General features: G+C 39.9%; 2 protein-coding genes across 3 annotated transcripts in view; one reads left to right on the plus strand and one right to left on the minus strand.

Annotated features, from left to right (window-relative positions):
- Nucleotides 1-25,009, minus strand: part of LOC134225264 (uncharacterized) — a 303,832-nt gene that overhangs the window by 204,604 nt on the left and 74,219 nt on the right. The gene's annotated exons all lie outside the window — the stretch shown is intronic.
- LOC134225263 (T-box transcription factor TBX1) overlaps nt 1-25,009 on the plus strand; it is a 104,119-nt gene that overhangs the window by 40,380 nt on the left and 38,730 nt on the right. For both annotated transcript variants that reach the window (XM_062705191.1, XM_062705192.1), the window contains one exon: nt 11,207-11,792. In XM_062705191.1, the coding sequence (XP_062561175.1) occupies nt 11,207-11,792 (586 nt within the window). The remainder of the gene's footprint in view (nt 1-11,206; nt 11,793-25,009) is intronic.

Genomic DNA, 25,009 nt, shown 5'->3' on the forward strand with positions numbered 1-25,009 from the left:
CTTCTTTTGGGAGAATATTTTAATTACCATAATATGATGCTTAAGTTGCAATGCTCCTTAAGTTCCTTAATTTTCGTCATCTTGTTCCATCCATTCGTTTGTTTGATCTACGAAACACAGTTGTTTTAAATAGCATATACCTAATCTGTTGTTAATCGTATGAAGTTTGTATCTGCTCATGATACTATACCAGCAGAGAAATTCGGAGACGCATAGTGGCAGGAAATCGAACGTACTTTGGACTCCGCAAGACGCTCCGGTCGAATAGAGTTCGCCGCTGTACCAAACTGACAATCCACAAAACGCTCATTAGACCGGTAGTCCTCTACGGACACGAGACCTGGACGATGCTCGTGGAGACCAACGCCCACTTGGAGTTTTCGAAAGGAAAGTGCTGCGTACCATCTATGGTGGGGTGCAGATGGCGGGCGGTACGTGGAGAAGGCGAATGAACCACGAGTTGTATGAGCTGCTGAGAGAACCATCCATCATTCACACCGCGAAAATCTGACGATTGCGGTGGGTAGGGCACGTAGCCAGAATGGCGGACAGTAACCTGACCCGGTGAAAATGGTTCTCGACAACGATCCGACGGGCACAAGAAGGCGAGGTGCGCAGCGAGCAGGGTGGATCGATCAGGTGGAAGATGACTTGCGGACCCTGCGTAGACTGCGTGGTTGGCGACGTGTGGCCGTATACCGAGCCGAATGGAGAATCTCTTATATATCGCACAGGCCACTTCGGCCTTAGTCTTAATAAATAAATAATTGTATCTGCTCATTGAAAGAAATCGGTAATGGGGATGATATAGTAAAACCCGTTTTGAACTTTGGAAGTAGATTTTAGATTAGATTAAAAGACGCAGACGCATTCTGTAGACATCCAGAAACAAATCATAATAAGCAGTCAGCGGTGATAGTAATTTCATGATAAATCATGGAATTTTTGCAGCATTAGTTTTAAGAATAGAAATAAGGTAAGAAACGTTTTATGTATAATCGGGTTAAAACGTGAAGAAATCGGAGAAGTGGTAAAATCTTGCCAAGAACGTAATGAAATCGGAGTGAACAATATCTTTACGTAAAAAATGCAGTCATCATGCGTTAAATATGTAATAAATCTTATCGATGATTTTTGGACAATTCTACTTTCTACGTAAAATATTATGAACACTGTTTACAAGTGTTTACTAAAAACAAAGTCTTCATCTACTTCAACAATTTTACCACCGCATGGTATCTAATGGGTTAATCCGTGTCGAACCACTCGATTGCGATTCGCACTGACGGACACTAACGAACATGGCCAAAACCTGTGAATGAAAATTGCACTCGAGTGGAAAACGGGACCGTTTGTCAGTAGTCGAGGCATAACATCGGCAGGATTAAACAATTAGTTCAGCTCAATTTATGTCGAGTGTCGCGAACGAATGAAGCAACGATAATTTAAAATTAACAAGAAATAAATCTCTGCTCATCATCTGGTTCGGCTTTCGTTGAGGTACAACACGTCTAGCGGTACGTAACACATGTATAAGATAGTTAGACAGTCGGTGCGGTTGATGCTGAGTTGGATCTTTGGCAGTAATTAAAGAGCGATTCTGTGCATTACTAATTGGTGCTGCCACTTTGAGTTTTAAATGTTGATGATGATTGCAAGTCGCCAGCTTTTTTGGTTTACCCTTTGCAATAATCCTGGATTGACACAAATGCAACACAACCAAACATTTTTAAGGTACGTTTTATGCCTATTTTTTATTAACTATATGGGCTTACGTTTTAATTCACGAGGTAGGCATAAATTAAGTCATTGCACTATGTCAAGTCAAACCCTGACACGTGACAGTATAATTAACTCTAACAAGCTACGAAGATAACATGGGAGTCTCTGAAAAAGGCACCGTCCGTGGTGTAAGTGGGACAATGGGTAAAGTAAATTAAATGCTATTACATATTTCATTCATAAAACGTAGGATCAACTAATTTCACTTCAAAACCTTTCATGGCACCATTGCGATAAATGAGTATAACATGATCCCACCAACAATAGCAAAACTCTGTTTACTAGTCAAATTTAATTGTTAGTTGACATACTTAGACATTTCTTATCTTAGCAGTAAAATGTGCGATACCATGCTTAATGTGGTTGGCATCGATTCCCAGACTTTCCCCATTGTGGAGTGTAATATCAACATTGATGAAAAATTACGAAATATATTTAACTTCAAATGAGAAGAAAATGTAAATATACATCAATACAATTTTATAACATATAGACTCTCATCATTATTCGCACTTTTATCTAAGGAGGTTTACTGATTTTTTGCTATTAGATTGCAGGGAAACTGTTTCGTTTCTATTTTTATAAAGACAAATACATCACGGAATAAAATAATTTTGTCAGCCAGAAACTTGTCGTAAAACTCGATTTTTTTGACACTCATATGATCACTGTCCGATATTCATTAAAAGTCTAGTAAGTCAAAAATTAAAGTAAGTCCTACCTTATGGCTTTTACAAACAGTTTATAGTGAATAATGCACCAACTCAAAAAGCTCAAAAAGCATCGACCAACAGAGCTAAGATTGGGATAATTTGCAGAACATGGAGTCCCTGAAGTTTTTTGGAAAAACATCCAAAAAATAAAAAAAAACGATTTCTACACTGAAAAAAAATAGTTTTAAAAATTCGATATTACAAAAAAGCCTCATCTCAGAAATCAATGAATTTTTTTCTGTAGATAGGTATTTCAATTATCTAACTTTTCTGGGAATAATGTTCCTGTGACATATTTAAGGAAAAAAAGTTTTTCTAACAAAAACTTTTCCCATGTCCATATTGAGTGAAAATTTATTAGCGTGTTTTATGCCTACAGCGCCAAATATAGGTTCAGCAGCCTATCATAAACCAACGACACATTTTGTACGTATACAAATTTGTTTAGGAAGCAATTTAGCATAATCTAACATATTTGTGGACCAACATTTGAAAAAGGTTTACATTTTCTTTGACTTTTTGTATCGAAGTAACTTAAAACCAATTACAAAAAATCTGAAGGGTTATGTACAAGACACGACCGCCCAACGTAAACTACGTAGAACAGTTTGGTGCATTGAGGAATGTAGTCATATTTTAAGATAATTCATTCGATTACTTATGTCACTGGTTTAGAACAAAATTACCATAACTTAAAATATAAAAAATTGTTGGATACCGTAGTCAGGGGTGCAGTCCGAGCCCTCATCGACAGTCTGGAGGTCGGATAACAAAATCGTTCAAAAAGGTCTCTTATAATTCAATTTTATTGTTCTCAGATACATTAAATCTATTCTACAAGCATTCTATGTAGTTGAAACAATAACCTATTCTCACCCCCATTTGACCCGTTGTCTCACCGACGACGGTACAATAACTTAAAATTTTAACTTTAAAATCCCAAGTGGTAATAATGCTTTTCGCAGATCCAACTGTTGCATTCGACTTAGAGTAAAATTAGTAGGGATTCAGTTTCATTCCAAATTTTCGACCACTATTCTAGTTTATTTGAAGTAATATATAGGTGGAAATAGTGGAGTATGATTATTAAAAAATACTATTCTGAAATAAAAATAACTCACTAGCGTTACATGGTTATGATATCACAAGCAGCACACGTTGAGCCAATCTTGTTGCAGTAACCATATTGTGAGAGAATTCAGGCATATATAAGTTACTGTGATCGATGTGCAATATGTTTGTTGCTGGGGGTGTATACTGGTGAATGCGTGTACCACGATTTAGCGATTTTACGACAGATGCGAGACGATACACATCGGCCCTGAACCTTGCAAGAATTTCTGCTCTGGCTACGGACAAACAGGTGCCTCTGTCCAATGGTAGTCAGAGCATCGAGTCATCACTGGTGGAAGAATACGAGCCTTGGATCTTTGGCAGAATTTCCGCCTTCTGTTATTTGGAGTGCCGAGGAATAGTTGGCAGAGAAGGGATAAGTAGTCGTATTGTTGAGTCCGACAAAGAAGCGCGAGTCGATAAAACCCGGTTGCGCCAACTAGAAATCAACAAATATTAGCCATGTACCGTTTTGACTCAGATTCCGAACTTTAGCTTTTAAATGCCCATTTTAACTTTATTCGTGTAATTTTCTCCACAGGAGTTTAAATTCGTTTGTTATCTTGATCCTCAGTGCTGAAAACCAATGACAGTTTTAGTTTTAGGGCGCTAAAACGCCAATGTTCGGAATATAAGTCATATTGGGAATTTGAGTCAGAACGGTACCAAAAACCAAGCCATTCTGTTGAGATGTGCCAGAGTAGTAAACGCTGCGGACGGGAATAGGGTTTTTGTGCTATTTTATTACAATCTAACTTCCACTATCTGGCAGTAGCATTATGGATAACATATTCGTGCAACCATATTATTAATATGATTGCAAGAATCTTAGATCCGGGAGCTTGAAAGTAATAGTTCTATTGTAAGTTCTATCTCGACTAAGTCGAGTCAAGTACAAGACACTGAAGACGACCACACAGTTGTGGTCGAAATACGTATCTGCAAAGATAACGAAAATTAATTGGTGGAATTAAATGGAGAGTACTTAATTCGTCTTAGACGGTTGAATACATTCCACTAAAAGAGCTTTATATATTTTTCTGAATAAAAATATAATTAACAATTTGCATTTATCATAAAATGGCTTACCATTTTCCTAAGTTATCTTTGAATCGAACATGTTTGTTCATCTGCATTGCGATTATCGCATTATGACATTGCATTGCCGTTGCTAACAATCGATCATCCTATCCTTGCACAAACATGCGCTTGTATGTATATCGCCGACTGCGGTCACTGCTCTGGCCCTACTTTTTTGTGGCAAACTGGTGCGAAGCACCGCACATAAAGAAGAGCCCAAAAACCAACTACACGGCCGAATGAGACTCACGTTGCGAACGGGAAAAAGAGGTGCTGCCAAAATAGTCCAATACCCTACTTTAACGTTGATAATCAAATGTTTCAATATAACTGGAAAATTGGTGGAGAGTTTCCGAGTCGATTGATATATAAATCTCAAAAATCCATCGAAAGATGAATGCGCTATTAACGTTCAAAATCTTACATGATTTCGTGACGGTCTCGGATTTGGAAATTTTCATTTGTCACCCTGTATCCGAGTTCCGAGTCTTCCCCTTAGACGTAGTTTACGTCAAAATAATAACTTTGAAAACGGGCAATGTTGCCGAAACGAAACTGAAGTGATATTTAATTGTAAACAGGTCGGACTCCATTATCCGGAGTATCGATTTTATTTTCACTCCGGATAATCGAATCCTCCGAATAATCGAATCACCACAAAAAAATCAAATTTGCAATTAAATGACAAAAAACTTATGTTTTATTTTATTTGCAGTGGTGTAGTCAGAATTTATTTGAGAAAAACATTGATTAATCCACCTAGCGGTATCGGTGACTTTCTGGTGTAATATGGAAAAATAGTATTCTTGCCAAAACTTTTGAGTCTATAGTCCGATTCAGTCTTCAGTCTATAGTCCGATTCAGTCTTCAGGATAAGGATAAGTACCGCAAAATTGGTTAGATTTTTTGCACTCAGAAACACAGACATCACCTCAATTCGCCGATCATAGACGGTCGGTATGTAATACTATGCATCTTAAAACTATCTGAATGTTAAAAATTTAAAGATAATTTGGGAAATTTCCTCTGAAAGCTAGAAGGGGTCGCCGTGGTCACTACTAACAATTTAGTTTTGCTGAAGTTGTTAACTGAATCTAAACTCTGCTCACCTAAATAAATATCCATGAATTACATAAATGTGACAATCCATACACAATTTTAAAATGATTGATATAAAAAGTTTGAAGGAGGGTTGGAGGAGAGGGTTGAAAATGGTCGATTTTGCAACATCGCACGAAAAAGACCCTTGCGAAGCTATTATAGCCACTAATAATTGGTGGCTCTCTCAAACGAATGGCAAAACGAGCAAGTCTTGCCAAAGATTATGGAAATACTATTAAGACTCCTCGGGAGTTGTACGAATGGGCAGTTACACAATCAGACAAAAATATATCTATAAATTACATTTCTGTTATATCTCGTATGAGCAATACTCAACAATGGCAGAAGAGTTTGATGAACTATTTAAAAAAGCAAAAACTATAACTGGCACACAAAAGTTTCATTATTTTACCTATACCAATCGCTCATAATAAAATCCTGGCTAAAAATATTCCAACTCAGATGAAGACCCAAATGTCTTCAAATTGTTCGAGTAAATTAACAAATTAATGACAAATACATACAAATTTTATACGTCCAAAATGTGTCGTTGGTTGATGACAGGCTGCTGAACCTATATTTAGCGCTGTATGCATTAAACACGCTGATAAATTTATTACTCAATATGGACATGAAAAAAGTTTTTGTTAGAAAAACTTGTTTTCCTTGAATATGTCACAGGAACATTATTCCCAGAAAAGTTAGATAATTTGAATACCTATTTGCAGAACAAATTTCATCGATTTCTGAGATGAGGTTTTTTTGTAATATCGATTTTAATTTTTTTTAAATATTTTTTTTCAGTGTAGAAATCGGTTTTTTATTTTTTGGATATTTTTCCAAAAAACTTCAGAGAATTTCACGACAGTCCGCCACTTTTTTGTAGGTCTTGTCATTTTAGAGTTACATCGCTTTTTTTAAAATCAATTTAAAAAAAATAGGCCCTCATCAAATGTTACTCTTGACAATTTTTGAAAAACTAAGTATGCTTAGAGTGGCTTAGAAATACCATATCTTTATGCCCACCAAGTTTCATTCGATTCTGAGATGGTGCTGCCAACCGCTGGTCGAGTTGGCGCGAAATTCGTCTATACGGTGAAACTCGAAAACTCATTTATGAGTAAAAAAGTACCCATTTTAAGTTGTAGTATGCAGACGTCAAAAAATGGGGGAATTTTGACAACTTAGAATGTGTGAAAAAATACTCATTTTAAGAATGAAGTTTTCGTTGGAAAAAGAGTATTATAAACGCTTGAATGGGTGAAAAAATACTTCTGCATTCATTTCAAACTTACAAAATATAAATGGAGATATGGACAAAAAAACGAGAGAAACTGAACACGTAAAACGTCGTCTAGAAAGGAAAAAAACAGGTAATTTAAAATCTTTGATACTTCAATGTTACTATTCTTAAGCTACAAACAAATAATATATTTTTTTCAAAATCAGAACAGAAGAACACGGAGCATGCCGGAGATCAGCCATGATTATCGATTTATTTTCAACGAATCCGTATCCTGATTAGGGAACCAAATCACATCTTATTCAACGGAATTGACGTCCTGTTCTGGACCCTAGTTATTCGAAGCCGAAATTCCCGGAAGACTGTACATTGCGTCAAAAAGACGGGAAGCGGGGCTTGGCGTCTTTTTTGTGGGATCTGTGATTGTTGGATTCAGAAAAAATGTTCTTATAAAAATGTGTGTGCTGTTAAATTCACTGTATTAGTAGAAAAACATTAAAATAAATGTACGTTTATATTTGAGTTATTTGATTGGAATTAATTCATGATTGCAATAGGAAAGAATATCGCAAGCTCCACGAAATTTTATTCTCAAAAATGGGGGTTTTTTACCCATTTTTGCACTTTATTTCATTCTCAAAAACGGGTAAATATTCCACATTTTTTGACGTATATGGTGTTTACTCATTAATGAGTAAAATGAAGTTTACTCATTAAATGAGTAGATCCACTTATTCCTTGAAATGAGTGAAATTTTACCCATTAATGAGTTTCTGAGGTTCTCCGTGTAGGAAAACGGCTACATTCGATGACAGAACGGTCGAGCTTTTCGGGCTTCTCTTTTCGACCTGTGACTTTGGTACGGAGTGTCTTATGAACACCGGGTAAAGCTTAACTTGGACTAAATGACTAGTTTTACTCTTAATTTCAACCAAATGAAATTGATCCAGAAGAAGGTCATATATCGAATTTCAAGCGCAAAAGCATCAAATAGTTCAAGACGCGGAATGCCTTGCCCCCGCCCCCAATTACCTGTAGTTGATAACACAAGTTAAAATCTGCTTATATGTACACGTTAATTTACTGCTATCGAAATCAATTGTAGATCATTTTGTCTATAGCTGATGCGTGAAGTCAGTCCCCAGTTGTTTGGCAATGCCAAAGATTTGGAAGAACAAATCCGCTCTCTGGTCTATTCTCCGGGATATTGAAAATAATCTATTTCCAATTGGGATCCGGACTGAATTTGGTGAGATCAGTCCAATGCTTATTGGCATATACAAATTATACCCGTAACCGAGGCATTTAGAATTGGCCTGAAGTGGTTTGTGGATGGTTATTGGGAATACTGCTCACCCTACTTTTAGCTTGACCCTATCCAGCACCTTCTTGGCTTCCACAGGTGGTACTTGGTCTGAGGCGTTTATTACGTTGATCGTGGTTTGGAAAATCACAAAGCGCGTCGGGATGACCGTTGGAAAATAGATTGTGTTTTGGAAAATCACAAAGCGCGTTGGGACGACTACTGGAAAATGGTGTGGTTTGGAAAATCACAAAGCGCGTCTGGAAGACTGCTAGAAAATGAATTGTGGTTTGAAAAATCACAAAGCGCGTTGGGACGACTGTTGGAAAATGGATTATTTGTTGGAAAATCACAAAGTGCGTCTGGAAGGACGCTGGAAATGGATTGTGGTTAGGAAAATCACAAAGCGCGTCCGGAAGACTGCTGGAAAATGGATTGTGGTTTGGAAAATCACAAAGCGCGTCTGATAGACCGCTGGGAAATTGGCCTGAAGTGGTTTGTGGATGGTTATTGGGAATACTGCTCACCCTACTTTTAGCTTGACCCTATCCAGCACCTTCTTGGCTTCCACAGTTGGTAGTTGATCTGAGGCGTTTATTACGTTGATCGTGATTTGGAAAATCACAAAGCGCGTCCGGAAGACTGCTGGAAAATGAATTGTGGTTTGGAAAATCACAAAGCGCGTTGGGACGACTGCTGAAAAATGGTGTGGTTTGTAAAATCACAAAGCGCGTCTGGAAGACTGCTAGAAAATGAACTATAGTTTGAAAAATCACAAAGCGGGTTGGGACGACTGTTGGAAAATGGATTATTTGTTGGAAAATCACAAATGGATTGTGGTTAGGAAAATAACAAAGCGCGTCCTGAAGACTGCTGGAAAATGGATTGTGGTTTGGAAAATCACAAAGCGAGTCTGATAAAACGCTGGGAAATTGGTTATGGTTTGGAAATTCACAAGTCTGAAAAGCCGCTGTAAAATGGTTTGTGATTTGGAAAATCACAAAGTGCGTCTGAGAGACTGTCGAAAAAAAGGATTGACAATCTAAAAATTCAAAGGTGAGTCCTGGAAGCAAAGGGTTTGTTTAAAATTTATACACTTGACAGTTTTTCTGAACATTTTTTTTTAATTTGAGGAGGTTCGAACAAAAAAAAAATTCTAAAAATTTTGTCACTGGAAGGAGGCTTAGAATAACATTTAAACGATGAATATAGTTGTATTTGAAGACCACAATGGCTTGTTAAGGTTTAGATTATTTTGGAGTTAAGTTTTCAAATGCATTAAACGTTTTTTCAAATGCAACATGTTCAACGTTCATCTTCGTCTCGTGAAAATAACACTGCGTCCTCTGCTAGAAGATTGTTTCTGTTTTTTTTTTTGTGAGAGAAGAAGGGGAATGTGGGGTTTGAGTAAGTTGCCATCAGCGTGCGATTATATATTACCACCTCAGCGGGTCAATCGGTGAGTAGCAAGGCATGACTCAGCCTCTTCTTGTCAGATATCCGTGGCGTGCACACGCACCGACGGAGAGTTACTGTCATCACATTTTGCTCCAGCCATTTGGAGCCACACACTGCGTTCTTGCAAAACTTGTTAGTAACCGAATTGTAGTGTCTCTTGGATCTCGAGTCCACACTGATTACAATGACCAGGTCACCTGTTTTGGTAATCTCATTCAGTTCTTTTTTAAATTACCTGTAATGAACATAGGGCTCTGAACCAGGCATTGAAAAAAATCAGATCATGAGTAAAAATCGGCTAAATTCATGCCAACTTGATGTTCTACTGCGGCCTAATTGATGATGCTTTCTGAATCATTGAAATTTGGCGTTCGTTGAGTCAGTGATTAAAGATCTTCATCGCTCACCAATGGGAGACACCTGAGCGAGGCAAATCACTTGGTAACCTAACAATGAGTGTTGTTACCACACGCTGTTAGAAAAATTCGGGCAAAGAGATCCACCATTATCCTAAACGATTGCTCTTAGGCCAAACCACTTCAACCACGTGACCAATACAGTTTTGTAAATTTCTCATCTTCTTTTGAACTTTTATTTAATATGGTTGCAATTGCAAATTATATTTTTAATGGAAAATTTTCAAAATATATAAAAAATTATCAATATTATAGTGATTCAAAGCTCTCAAAATTTTAACCTATTTGACGTCACGAATGAGAATTTGGTGCCTTAATCAAACATAGTTCTCTAAGATGATTATTTTCAATTTTGTTCAAGTATGCGTAGAACGGCGTCACTGACGCAGGCATTGCAATATCACCTGAGCACATGATATTATCTTTGCTTGTGCAAAGATATTATCCCTAATCAAAGAGCACTCTGGAAAGATATTATCATTTGAGCGTTCGATGATGATCCGGATAGCCAGCGCGGCTCGGGGTTTGTTCGCGTTGCGAAGGTGTTGCTACAACAAAAGCTGTGAAAAAATGTTTCTCCATGACGAACATTGCGCTTTGTTTACTGAGCGGATAGATAGCTAAGATCGATATCCCATTATTTCATCAGTATCTTTGCTCAAAAGATCGAATGATGGGATGGTTTGCAATGCCTGCACTGACGTCATGTTCGCTGGGGTTTCTATGAACAAGAGACAGTTAGGCGTGTAACGACTGGGCAGGTCAATTTTTATGATGATAGTATAAAACACATAACTCTGGTCTCTTTTCGAATGTCGAGTATAAAACACATGAGCTGAAATACTGAGTTCATAATTTAAGAATTGGAAATAATCGAAAGCTCAGGCTCCGATATGTCATAGGGCAAGTGAGTCTACCAATCATAGAATAAACGAAAAAATCACCACAATATGTCATCACATCTAACTTGAAATTTCCCATATCCATCTACTTTCAGCCTGTTTACAAAACGCCAACAAAGCCCAGTACAACCCCCTAGAGCAGGTCGAACAGCTCAGTATCAATTGTGATAGTGAAAACCAACATAGCGGTAGCATTGTAGCTAGCAGTAATAACAATAACAACACGTTAAGTAGTAATAAGAATTTTAGCACCGATGTCGATAGCAGCCCCGTCAGCAAATCCAACTCCAGTATAAGCGGTGGTGGCGATGGCAGCAGCGGAGGGGGCACCACAAGTAGTGGAGGAAGTGATCGTGCAAGCCCCAGCTGCATCCCCAACAGTAATACAAGCGTCGGCGGCGGCAAGTCGCTCTCAAGCGCCAGCAAAAAATCAAACAGCATCGATAGCACGGAAAAGCCTTATCACCCATCGTTGGCCTCCGTCATGGTGATGCTCGAGGGTAAGCATCTCTGGGACAAATTCCACGAGCAGGGTACGGAGATGATTGTCACCAAGGCCGGACGGCGAATGTTTCCCACCTTCCAGGTGAAGGTGGTCGGACTGGAGCTGACCGCCGAGTATCTGATGATAATGGACTTCGTACCGTTGGACGATAAGCGGTATCGATATGCCTTCCACACGTAAGTTTTGAAAACATATGAATAGAGAGAAATAACTGACGTAGTCTGGGTTTGCATAACGTCGAATGTGTGTGAAGATAGCGACTGAAACGAGGCGTGACCGGTTTGACATTAAATAGACATGATAAGGCGGCAAAGGGTAAAATGAGTAATCATTGTATTTTGTTTAATGTTTAGAGAAAAGGCAAATGCAGTTGAAATTTGCAGAATTCAAATATGTAAAGAAGTACAAAAAAATATTAATTCCTAAAAATACAAAGTGTAAACAATTACTTTTAGACACATGTTACTAATATAATAATTGATGAGACTTCATTTTTTGCCGGTGAACGATATAGGCCAAGTAGAAGGTGCCATTTTTCGAAAGCGTGATGAAAGGACAGCATTAAAAGTATTTGCAACCAAGAGTGCTGAAAAAATCGAGTTTTGTAACGAGTTGCACGCGCTATTTTTTGCAATGACGAAAAATGGGCTTTAATATGATAAATCTGGACCAAAACGGTACGTCGATTTACGTCACATGATAATTCTTGCCAAAAAATCATGTTGCTGTAGAAAACAAACATTATAACATATTGCATATAACGAAAAATCCCTCTGTTTTGGCTTTTCTGGTCATAGAATTTATAAAGCGGAGTGATTCTACAACATCCGACGTTTCGACCCTTGGTTTGGGCCTTCTTCAGGGAGGTTATAGGCCCGAAGAAGAAGGCCCAAACCAAGGGTCGAAACGTCGGATGTTGTAGAATCACTCCGCTTTATAAATTCTATGACCAGAAAAGCCAAAACAGAGGGATTTTTCGTTATCTACCCTGGTCGTTCCTAATATACATATTGCATATATATATAACCCTATATTACGCGAAACAGAAAATACACAATTTGTACACTTACCAAAACTAATTGAGCAAAATGTGGTCATGTAACTACTGTTCCAATGCCAGTTTTCCATTATAGCACCCAAATGAGCATTTGATCATTTAATCACGACCATTTAAGCACCCATCTCATTGGTATGGAAAGGTAGGTTGTTTTACCACTAAAATACGAGCCGTGAACCACCCAAGTAACAATTTTCATGCTTGTTAGATTTATTTAATTCTTATAGCGGATTTATGACAGCAGTCACCATGGCTAGTTGCTCAGATTTATTAGCGATCTTATTGCTATCAATAAACCTCTAATAAATCTATTCGAAAAGCTTCAAACGTCAAATGCCGACTGGTCTTGTTAGCAGCTCTACGGTTGTAACGAAGAGCGTAATAAGTCTAATTTTCAAAGCTTGATCAAAGCCATAATTTTGGGTCGTAATGTGGTCAAATGAATAACCCCAATAAGAATATTTACATTGCAAAGGGTTTATAACGGTGTTTAATAAGAGCAACATTTTTCTGATCGAAATCTATGATGGCCATATTGGAAATGAAGAACCATCCTCAAGTCAGTGAAATTTATCACTGGAATTTATGATTAGACGGTGTTTTCGCCGCAAAAAGACACGTTTTTGGTAAAGGATATAAAAAACAAACATATCTGGGTGTAATGTCAATTAGTTTAGTGAAGATTTACGTTATTGATATTATAATAATTTTAAATTTATTGCCCAAAACTATATTATTTTGCGGGCGCGTAGTGCTTAATCTCATTTTTGCACTAGCTTTCACCATGAAATCGAGCGCGCACCTCGTTTCCATGAAAGTACATTGGAGAAAAAACTTTTAAAAAAAGTATTATTTTGTAGTCATCCTCATCATGATTTTCATCAACACTTTAGTTTGTTATTATTTGTTTGCAAGATTTTGTTTCTCTTTTTTCAAAGCAAATTTTTGACAGCTGCCGCAGCCAAATTCCCTTTTTTGCGGGCGGCTTGAAACGGATTTTTATATACTCTTATAAGAGGTTTATAGTGGTAATCTAGAGAGGGCCACTTGGACATATCTTACTCTTATAGTGGTCATCAGAAGGTAATCCTGTAGTAATGGGTTTTATTGTCAGTTCTTGTAATTCGATCTTGAAAACTATTTCTAGAGCGGAATAAAACTTGAAATGTTACTTGGGCAGGTATTATGATCAGGAATTGCAAAAAAAAAGCTTGCAATTCCTGATCATAATATGTGATTTACAGTTCGTCTTTGAGTGATAAAACGGCCTACTTTTCCATACCAACGAAATGGGTAGGTACTTTAACGAACATTATGCAACTCAAATGGATTGCATAATATTCATTATAACACTCATTTGCATGCTATAATTAAAAACCAACATCAGAACAGTAGTTACATGACTACATTTTGCTGAATTAGCTTCGTCGAAATTAATTTATTGACTTTTTTCGGTGATAATTATACTACTCAAAGCGAAAGGGAGTAGATGAAAGTAATGAAGATACAGATTCGATTGACACCGCGAGCGAGCGGCAAGTGTGAAATGAATAGAAACTGAAGATTAGCAGAGAGCCATATGAGAGAACAAGCATTGTTGAAATCGCTGTTATTCTGCCTAACGTCCACCCAGGAACGGCTTGGATAGTGACGTGGTGATCACTGTACCAAGACAGGCAAAATAACAGCGATTTCAACCTGCTAAAGTGCTGTTCGGCAAGCGTAAACAGTTCTATTGATTCGTGGCATATTTTCAGAGATTCATACAAGAGCGCGCTAAATCTCTTCACGCATAACTCTCGCAAGCTCATACTTCGCCCAAATTGAATCTTATTCGAACTGTATTTCATCAATTTTTCGCCAATTGGATTCTATAATTTTTTTTTCCCAAGTTCGTTTATTTAGTAGGCTCAGGCGTGTATAACACTTTACGGAGCCATATTTCTTTGTGATATATACAATCAATGTCATTTTTTCAGTTAGTAAGAGAGGGATAGGAGCCAGCGTACTCGTGGTGACTCGAGGTTAGTTTACAATATTTAAGGATGGACGAGGCTTAGGATTCGGAATCAAGGAATTTCGGCTGCTCATCCGGGCATTTGGCGTAAGAGACGATGTGGCCTGTCGTCGTGCTCGAGGATTGGTTCTACTGGGAGTGTCTTCCGGATGGCCTGAGTAACGGAGATCTACGGAACATAGAGACAGAGACAGTACAAAAAAAAAACTTTGACAGAAGAAAAAAAAATTAGATTTTGATGTCAGAATCACAAATGAAACTATAAATGTCCTGCCGGAAAATAAATATCTGTCAGAAAATAAATGTCCTGTCAGAAAAAAGACCGCATCACGATCCCCCAAAACACCTCGAATTTCCCTGAAGGGTTGTTTACCTCGGGCCACTAGGGTATCCAATAGTCGCTCTCTAGAGGCGTCATTTTCCGAGCAGAACCAAACTACGTGATCGATGTCATCATAACCGGCTCCGCACCTACATAAGTTGCTATCGACAAGGTTTATTCTGTACAGATGTGCGTTTAGTGAATAGTGATTGGACATAAGTCTTGACATCACGCGAATGAAGCCTCGACTTAAGTCCTCACCTCTGAACCACGCTCGCCCAGAAACTTTTGGAACTATGGAAAATAGCCACCGTCCGAGTTCATTGTGTGTCCAATTCCTTTGCCAACTTTGAAGAGTACTCTGACGGACTAATGGGAAAAACTCGTTGCTCGAGAATTGTCTATCATAAACCTCACCTTCCTGTGCGCCCACCTTTGCCAGCGAGTCTGCCTTCTCATTGCCGTAGATTGAGCAGTGAGATGGGACCCAAACAAAGGTAATCTTGAGCTGCCAGCTCAGCAACATAAACCGAAAATGGTTCCTGAAGTTTTCGGAAGGTGGTTGAAGTTACATTGAAAACACCGAAGCCAGTGGATCTGTTGATGCGAGAACCATCAGTGAAATATCTGTTGTTGCAATTGACATGTTCATATTTTTCAGAAAAAAGTGAGGGAATAGATATTTGTCGAAGATGATCTGGTATTCCTTGAATAGCATGTTTCATGGACAGATCGTATACAATTGAGGAACTGTCGTTGGTGAAGTGAACTCGAGGGGGATTATAACACGGAAGACAAAGATCTGATGATATGTAGTTGAGATAAACTCTCAGGAATCTTGAACGACAAGATAGTTCAAGCATATTATCGAAGTTATCTAGAACAAGTGTGTTACTTGTTCCACATTTGATGAGTATTCTAAGTGAGAGCTCCCAGTAACGGTGCTTTAAAGGAGTGACTCCAGCAAGCACCTCCAGGCTCATGTTATGCGTTGAATGCATGCAGCCAAGGGCAATACGCAAACAACGATACTGAATTCGTTCCAATTTGATCAGGTGGCAATCAGCTGCTGAGAGGAAGCAGACGAAGCCATACTCTAAAACAGAGAGAATAGTCGTTCTATAGAGTTTGATGGGGTCTTCCGGGTGAGCACCCCACCATGTTCCGGAGATAGAACGTAGAAAATGGATCCTTTTCCGGCATTTTTGTATCAAATACTCAATGTGGAGCTTCCAGGTACATTTGGAATCAAACACGACCCCAAGGTATTTAGAAGATAAAGATTGGTTGATGTCATCATTCAACAGCTTGAGTTTCAGTTGAGCAGGATACCGCTTCTTAGTAAACACAACCAATTGAGTTTTTGCGGTGAAAACTCGATTCCTAAATGTCTGGCCTAAACAGTCAGATTATCTAAGGTACTTTGCAATGGTCCTTGCAAGACAGCTGCACATGGACCTCTTAGAGAGACCACGGCATCATCTGCAAGTTGTCTGAGCGTGCATTGTCCTTCCAAACCATTGTCAATATCTTTGACATAGAAATTATAAAGCAAGGGACTTAAACATGAACCTTGGGGAAGGCCCATGTAACTAGTTCTGGAAGTTGGCAGAGTGCCGAGTGTGAAGTTCATTTGTTTTTCTGACAACAAATTGTACAAGAAATTATTCAAAATAACGGGTAATCCATTACTGTGCAGATTGTCTGACAGTACTTCTATGGAAACTGAATCAAAAGCGCCCTTAATGTCCAAAAATACTGAAGCCAACTGCTCCTTGTGCGCAAAGGCTAGTTGTATATCTGAAGAAAGCAACGCTAGGCAATCGTTTGTTCCTTTCCCTTTTCGAAATCCAAACTGAGTATTTGAAAGCAATGCATTTTCTTCGACCCAATGGTCGATTCTTGAAAGGATCATTTTCTCCAATAATTTTCTCATGCATGATAGCATGGCAATCGGTCGGTACGAATTGTGATCAGACGCTGGTTTCCCAGGCTTTTGAATAGCTATTACTTTCACCTGTCGCCATTCTGGGGGTACGATGTTGTACTCCATGAAACAGTTGTACAGGTCAACTAATCGTCTTTTTGCGATATCTGGGAGGTTTTTCAGAAGATTGAATTTGATGTTATCGCATCCCGGAGCAGAGTTATTCGATGAAAGAAGAGACATAGAAAGTTCCAGCATTGGGAATGGTCCACCCAAAGAACCGGGATCAGTGACTGATTCTCGAAATAGCGGTTCTGCTGGTACGGAATCTGGGCAGACATTTTTTGCGAAGTTGAATATCCATCGATTGGAGTATTCTTCACTCTCATTGGTGGAAATGCGGTTCCGCATGTTGCGAGCCGTTTTCCAAAGTGTTGTCATTGAGGTTTCTCGCGATAGTCCCTCGACAAAACGTCGCCAGTAGCTACGTTTTTTTGCCTTGAGAAGATTTTTGAGTTTTCTTTCGAGCCTCAAATACTCTTCAAAAAGCTCTGACCTTCCGTGTTCACGGAAGGCCTTGAAGGCATCAGATTTCTCAGAATACAACTTAGTACATTCATCATCCCATCCAGGAGTGGCTGGTCTTCTGATGACAGATGTACTTGGAACGCGTCGTTGCTGAGCTTCTAGTGCGCTTTTTTTAATCAACTCAGTAAGGAATCGATATTCATCCAAAGGTGGAAGAATATCAGTTGATTCAATACCAATTTTTACCGCCGATGCAAATTATTGCCAGTCAATGTTCTTCGTGAGATCGAAAGGAACATTAACTGGCTCAGATTGTTGATAGCCACTCTTAATTGTGGTGACTATCGGCATATGGTCACTACCATGGGGATCTTGAATTACCTTCCACGTGCAATCTAATGATAGTGAATTTGAACATAAAGACAGATCAATACGGCTTTGTTGACCATTTGGTCCTATTCGAGTTACTTCACCAGTGTTCAAAATATTCAAATTGAAATCGTCACACAAATCATAGAAAATAGACGCTCTATAATCGTCATACGTTTCGCCCCATCCAATACCATGTGCGTTCATATCACCCAATATCAATACTGGAGATGATAGGAGGGAGACTGCGCTCCAAAAATGCCGACGATTAAGTGAGGCATTTGGAGGAATGTAAACTGAAGCTATGCAAAGATCTTTATTCTTTACATTTATTTGGCAAGCGACGATCTCTAGGCCATTAGCAGTCGGAATGGGAATTCTGTAGAAGGAGTAGCATTTTTTGATCCCCAAAAGAACGTCACCATAATGATCATCCCGATCTTGGCGAATAATATTAAAATCGTGGAAGTTGATTTCATCTTCAGAAGAAAGCCATGTTTCACAGAGTGCAAATATATCGCAATCGGAATTGCGAATCAAAAACTTGAACACGCCTAATTTATTTTTCAGACTATGACAGTTCCACTGCAGCACAGCGATTGTATCTTGTATGGCCGTATTATCCATCGAAAGATACAATTTCTGCAAGAAGGGGCCATCAAACAGTCAATTGCTTCAGATAACTTTCTTTTGTTGGTATAAAGAGGTCAATGATTGGCCTCAATGAATTCGGAATATTGAACAAATTCAAAAAACGGTCCACAAGGTCCTTAAAGGAGATCAATCCTCGCTTGGACGGAATATTTTTTCTGGAAGTGCGAATTGCATTTTTTCTTTCATTGATTCTCCTAACCGGATGTTTCTTGGAAACATCGGTTTTAGGCAATGAAGCGGTGAAGACAGATTGCTTCGGGATTTTAAATAATCCCCCATTACCTTCAGATTTTGGCAAGCTTTTATGGATGACTTTTGTTCTCTTACGGCGCGATCCCGGGGAAGACGGTTGCTTCCTCTTTTCGGGCACGTGTACCTCCGAAGAATCATCCATATCAGCTACGTCGGAGTCCAATTCATCAGTGGCAATGGAATCGTAGTAATCACTTACTCGAACGGCAGCTGAAATAGCATCCGTGGCGGTGGTTGTGGCGGATGTGTCTTGCGACTTAACCATTTCCGCATAAGACTGCTTGGAGCGCTGTACCAACGAGCGCTTCACTTTTTGGGTGCGCTTTTTGTACACCGGGCTTTCTTGCAAACCATGGGGAGGATCCATGCCACAATAAGCGCACTTTGTAGCTTGTTGTTGACAGGACTCCTCCCTATGCTTTTCAAAACATTTGCCACAACGGGGCTTGTTGTCGCAAAACTCGGCAGTGTGCCCCAACTGTTTGCAGTTGGTACAATTGAACACCCTCGGCACAAAAAGACGCACCGGAAATAACATATTTTCAATATCTACATATTTTGGGAGAATCGAACCGGCGAACGTCACCCGAAGCGAACCTGACTTAGAATACACTCTTTTACCATCTACCATGGCAGCTGAATGCAACTCCTTGCAATCCAGAAAATCCACATTAGACTCCATTGCATTCTTTAAGCGGCCTTTTCCCGCAAGTACATCCTTGCAAGTCAGGCTCGCTGCGTTGATCACAACTTCGATTTCGACCTCCCGCGAGGGGACATAAACTAAATATTCTACATTGTACGCCTTGTCTTTAGCAATTTCGTTCGCCACCTGGTATGTAGGTGCGGTGATTCGTAGTTTGTTCCTGTTGATCTGATTAAAATCAAGCTTCGTAAAACGACGCGTCAAATCTCGCTTGATGCCGAGAAAATCGAGGCTTTTCACTTTCTGCCGAAAGTAAACAACCCAAGGCCCAGGAGAAGATGCATGGTAGAATCGTGTGCGACCACCATCTTTGGGAGGCCCACTGCCCTCCGCAGTCTCCGCCTCCATTATCACCTCGCAAGGTGTTGGAAGTATAGTTATTACAAGCTAAGAACTAATAACTATTAATTAATTAGAAAAAAAACTAATTCAAACTATTCTAATCAGACCCACTCTGTGAGAGAACAATACAACAATCTTTGCCACTTATCTGCGGCTGCTGCTGTAGGTAGCAGCAGTAACAATAGCCTGCTTCACTGGCGTCGCCAGAAGCAGCTACTTCCCCTCGCCGACAGTGATCGCCTTGGATCCGTAGGTAGGATACGCACCACACAATAGCACTCGCACTACCGAACACAATCCGCGATGAGACACAGCACACACGTCTGGCTCGTTCGAACTATCGGCACGGAATGAATTCTATAATTAGGAAAGCTTTGATCACCGCGTGACTTTATCGAAATTAATTTATTGGCTTTTTTCGGTGATAATTATACTACTCAAAGCGAAAGGGAGTAGATAAAAGTAATGAAGATACAGATTCGATTGACACCGCAAGCGAGCGGCAAGTGTGAAATGAATAGAAACTGAAGATTAGCAGAGGGCCATATGAGAGAACAAGCATTGTTGAAATCGCTGTTATTCTGCCTATTGGTACAGTGATCACCACGTCACTATCCAAGTACATCTATCACCTCACAGCTTATCGAACTATGCAATGTGGCACGGTAACATGGAATCTGATTGTTCTCCGCAGCAACATAATTTATTTGCAAGAATGAACATGTGGAGTAAATTAGACTGTACAATTTGGGTATCGACTTATCAAATTAAAGTCCATTTATCGTCTTTGCAAAAAATAGCGTTTGCAACTCGTTACAAAACTCGCCTCGTTGGATAAACGTACAACTCGTGCTAAAAAAATCATCTTTTTGCAACTTGTTGCAACAGTGCAACAGTGCTGCAATCAAAAGCTTTCATATCGGTCTGTTGATTGAAATATTAGGTCCTTTTGAAAAGTTAAGCGAGAATTGTTTCCATCGGGTCAGGAATAGAACTTTCATATAAGCGCATATATATGATAAACATGTTTTATTGATTGTGACTATACTGAATGATTTTATTCTGCCAATGTCTGAAACAAGACAAAGAGAACTTCTACAGTCAACTCAATGCCGTCGTAGATAGAATCCCGAAGGGTGATATCAAGATCTGTTTGGGCGACTTCAATGCGAAGATCGGATCCGACAACTCGAACCATGAGCGCATTATGGGACGCCATGGAGAGAGAAATCGGAGAAATGAGCGAAAACGGAGAGCTGTTCGCAGAGTTTTGTGGTAATAACGACATGGTGATCGGGGGATCGCTCTTCCCTCATCGACCGGTTCACAAGGTCACGTGGGTCTCCCGTGACGGCTTTACAGAAAATCAAATCGACCACATCTGCATCAGCCGAAAATGGAAACGAAGCCTTCTTGATGTACGGAATAAACGTAGTGCCGATATCGCGTCTAATGATCACCTCCTCATCGGCGAAATACGCCTGCGTATTTCGCGAATTCGTCAGCAGGAGGACAGAGTTGGACGGCGATTCAACACACGCCGACTGGAAGATGCCACGGTGAGACGGTCCTTCGTTGAAGAACTGGAGACGCGTGCTGCAGATATTCCGGAAGGTGGCAGCGTGGAAGACCAATGGACGCCATCAAGAATGCCTTCATCGACACCAGCGAGAACAATCTGGGCGAACTGCGCACCCAGAGAAAACAATGGATCACCGATGAGACCTAGAGGAAGATAGAGGAGCGAAGAGAAGCCAAAGCCGCGATAGAGCGATCAAAAACTAGAGGAGCTAAAGTCTTAGCCCGTCAACGATACTCGGCTCTTGAGAAGGATGTAAAACGCTCATTTCGACGGGACAAGCGAGCGTGGGCAGACCCTTTGGCCGACGAAGGAGAGAGAGAGCCGCCGCAACCGGGGGCATTCGCCTCCTCTACGATATCGCACGACGTTTAAGCAGGGCGAAGTTGAATGAAACGATGCATGTGAAAGACGCGAATGATCAGTTATTGACCGACCCAACTGACCAGCTGAAACGCTGGTTCGAGAGCACTTTGAACAACTTTTTGTGCCAGCCAGGCCATCACCACCTCGGCATGATCTGCCTAGGATCCGACGTATAACACGCGTCAATACCGAAGCTCCATCACTGCTAGAGATTCAAACAGCCATCCAAAGCTTGTAATCGAATAAAGCCCCAGGGGTCGATCGCATATCAGCCGAGATGCTCAAAGCTGACCCCATGACATCCGCTCAACTACTGCATCGTTTATTTCGTAATATCTGGGACACCGCATCTTTCCCGGTCGATTGGATGCAATGTATCTTAGTAAAGGTGCCCAAAATAGGTGACCTGACTGTATGCTATAACTGGCGAGGCATTATGTTGCTGTGTACCGTTCTCAAAGTTCTATGCAAAATTATCCTAGCCCGGATTCAGGAGAAAATCGATGCGACTCTCCGGCGACAGCAGGCCGGATTCCGTGCCGGAAGATCCTGTGTGAACCATATTGTCACGCTCCGCATCATACTGGAGCAGGTCAACGAATTCCAAGAGTCCCTTTACTTGGTATTCATTGACTACGAAAAAGCTTTCGACCGTCTCAATCACGAGAATATGTGGGGCGCCCTGAGACGCAAGGGAGTTCCTGAGAAAATCATCGGCCTCATCGAAGCACAGTACGAGGCCTTTTCGTGTAGAGTGCTGCACAATGGGGTCCTGTCCGACCCTTTTCGGGTCGTAGCTGGTGTGAGGCAAGGATGTATTCTATCACCGTTACTGTTCCTCATCGTAATCGACGAGATTCTGGTAGATGCGATTGACCGTGAACTCCTCGCGCAACGGCGCTCTGCTATGCAGAATAAGCTCAACGACCTTGCCGAGCGCTCCTTTTCGGCAGGTTTAGTAATCAACGTCAACAAAACCAAATCGTTGGATGTAAACACGGTGACTCCTTCCAGTTTCACAGTAGCCGGGCAACCAGTGGAGAATGTTGAAAGCTTCCAATATCTTGGTAGCCAAATGGCGTCAGACGGCGGTACCAAGATCGACATAGGCGCACAGATCAAGAAAGCAAAGGCTGCCTTTGCAAGTTTAAGAAATATCTGGAAAAACAGGCAGATAAGTGAACGCACCAAAATACGAATTTTTAACTCTAATTAGGCTAGCGGCGGAGTCTCAATAAAGAAATAAAAGAAGTCGACCGAAATCTAACCTGGCAACAGGTTAAAGCGATAGCCGGGCAACGCTCAGGATGAAGATCTTTCAAGTCGGCCCTTTGCACCACCGGAAGTGTGTAATGGATATGCACAACATGTGATGGATTTAGTTCGGAAAAGATATTAGCCGCCCCTTCGGTTGATCCCACGAAACCAGTACGCTAGACAGGTGCTATACAAAAATACATATGAGAGAGTTAGTTCTGAAAATGTTGTTGTTGTTGCCGTTTGAGCAAGTGTTAACGTTTTTGTTGATGTCCGTTAAATCGTCTCGAAATCCCGTCAAAACGCGATAAGAAAACAATCAAACTAAATATTATTGACATTAGTGTTCCGCTCTTTCGATTACGGTAGCTGAAAACAAAATCTGCATCTCGATTTCTGGAGAAAATCGCCAAAAGACACAACCGTACCTATCAATTGAAAGTGCGCCATCGTTTGCTTCATTTGTAAAGCCGAACCAACCATGTCTTGTGGGAAGTGCCTGCTACAAGTGGACTGCAGAACTGAATTGTTTGTTGTATGCGAGGGGGAATGTTATAGAACATTTCACGCAAGCTGCGTCGGAACGTTATATGGTTGTGCGATGATTGCCTCTCTGCATTCCATGATCGTCAACGCCATCAACACACGAAAACAGATGATCCAGAAAACTTCGTATCCTGCCGATCTGCTGTTGCAAAGCTAGCCGATGACATCACTGTAAAGGTCAGTGCTTTAAAGGAACTAATTTCATCAATGGACAAGACCGAGAATGTTATAAAACGATTAGATGAATCAAAGCCACCTCATTCCACCCCGATTGGATCACCGATACTCCAGGAAGGTGAAACAAGTTCAATTGCAATGCATACCGAAATGCATGACAGTTTTTCATTATTTATGACGTAAGTAACGGAGGAAGAAATTAATTCATTAGTAGCGCAATCACTCGGGATAGCAAATAATAATTCGATTAGAGTGAAAAAACTCGTTCCCAAATGGAAAGAATGCGATACCGTAGACTATGTATCATTTAAAGTCATGCTTGACAATAGATATAAGCAAATTGCATTGCAGTCAGATATGTGGCCGACTGAAATAAAGTATCGAGAATTTGTCGAAAAGCCCAGAAAAACATGGAAGCCAACTAGAATTTAACTTCATTGTATTTGTATACTGTTTCATCGTTTGTTTTTATATTTACATTATTTAAATCCGTGATAATTTATATTTTTAATTTGTCATATGTAATTACTGTCTGCTTCAATTTTTGTATCTGTGAAGCCTATGTATAAAATAAGATGATTGTGAGATGTGGGCTTGAAATTATTGCTCGTAGTGTGATGTCGAAAATTATCGTTTAGTGTATAATTTCTTGTAGCTTATTAAAATGTAACGCCACTGCCATTGTATGTTAATATTAAGTTATTCAATAAGACCATTAAAGGTCAGTTGGAGGTAAACAAATAAACAAATAAACAAAAATGTATTGCAAGAGTTTGGCTGGTGCCCGGTGCTGGGAATTTGGTTTAATCAGTACCCGCTACCGTACCCGTGGCTTAGTAGGGAAAGCACCTGTCTAGCGTACTGGTTTCGTGGGATCAAACCCCACCGAAGGGGCGGTTACCCTCCAACACCTTTTCTTAACTAATTCTATCACATGTTGTGCATATGCATAATCGAGTTTCAGACATAATATTTTCACACAAATTGTGCAAAAAGGCTTGTTTCATATTTTCAATGAATTTTGTCTCCTGGGAGAATTGAACTAGAAGTTTCGATTCATATTTTTTATTCAAATCTACCTTAGGACATTCAAAATTGCCAGTGCTTCAGATTTGTTATTAAATTATTAAAACATGAAAAATACTATTTATTACACGGAAAAACTTCTCGTTATTGTTATTTGGGAGAAAAGACGAAAAATTAATTGGAAACAGGATATTGGTATCGATCCCACGCGCTTTGAATTCCCAGAACCACCCCCCGTGGTTACAATCAGATATATTTGTCACTTTCA

Source organism: Armigeres subalbatus, chromosome 3, assembly GCF_024139115.2.
Source record: "Armigeres subalbatus isolate Guangzhou_Male chromosome 3, GZ_Asu_2, whole genome shotgun sequence".
NCBI lineage: Eukaryota > Metazoa > Arthropoda > Insecta > Diptera > Culicidae > Armigeres > Armigeres subalbatus.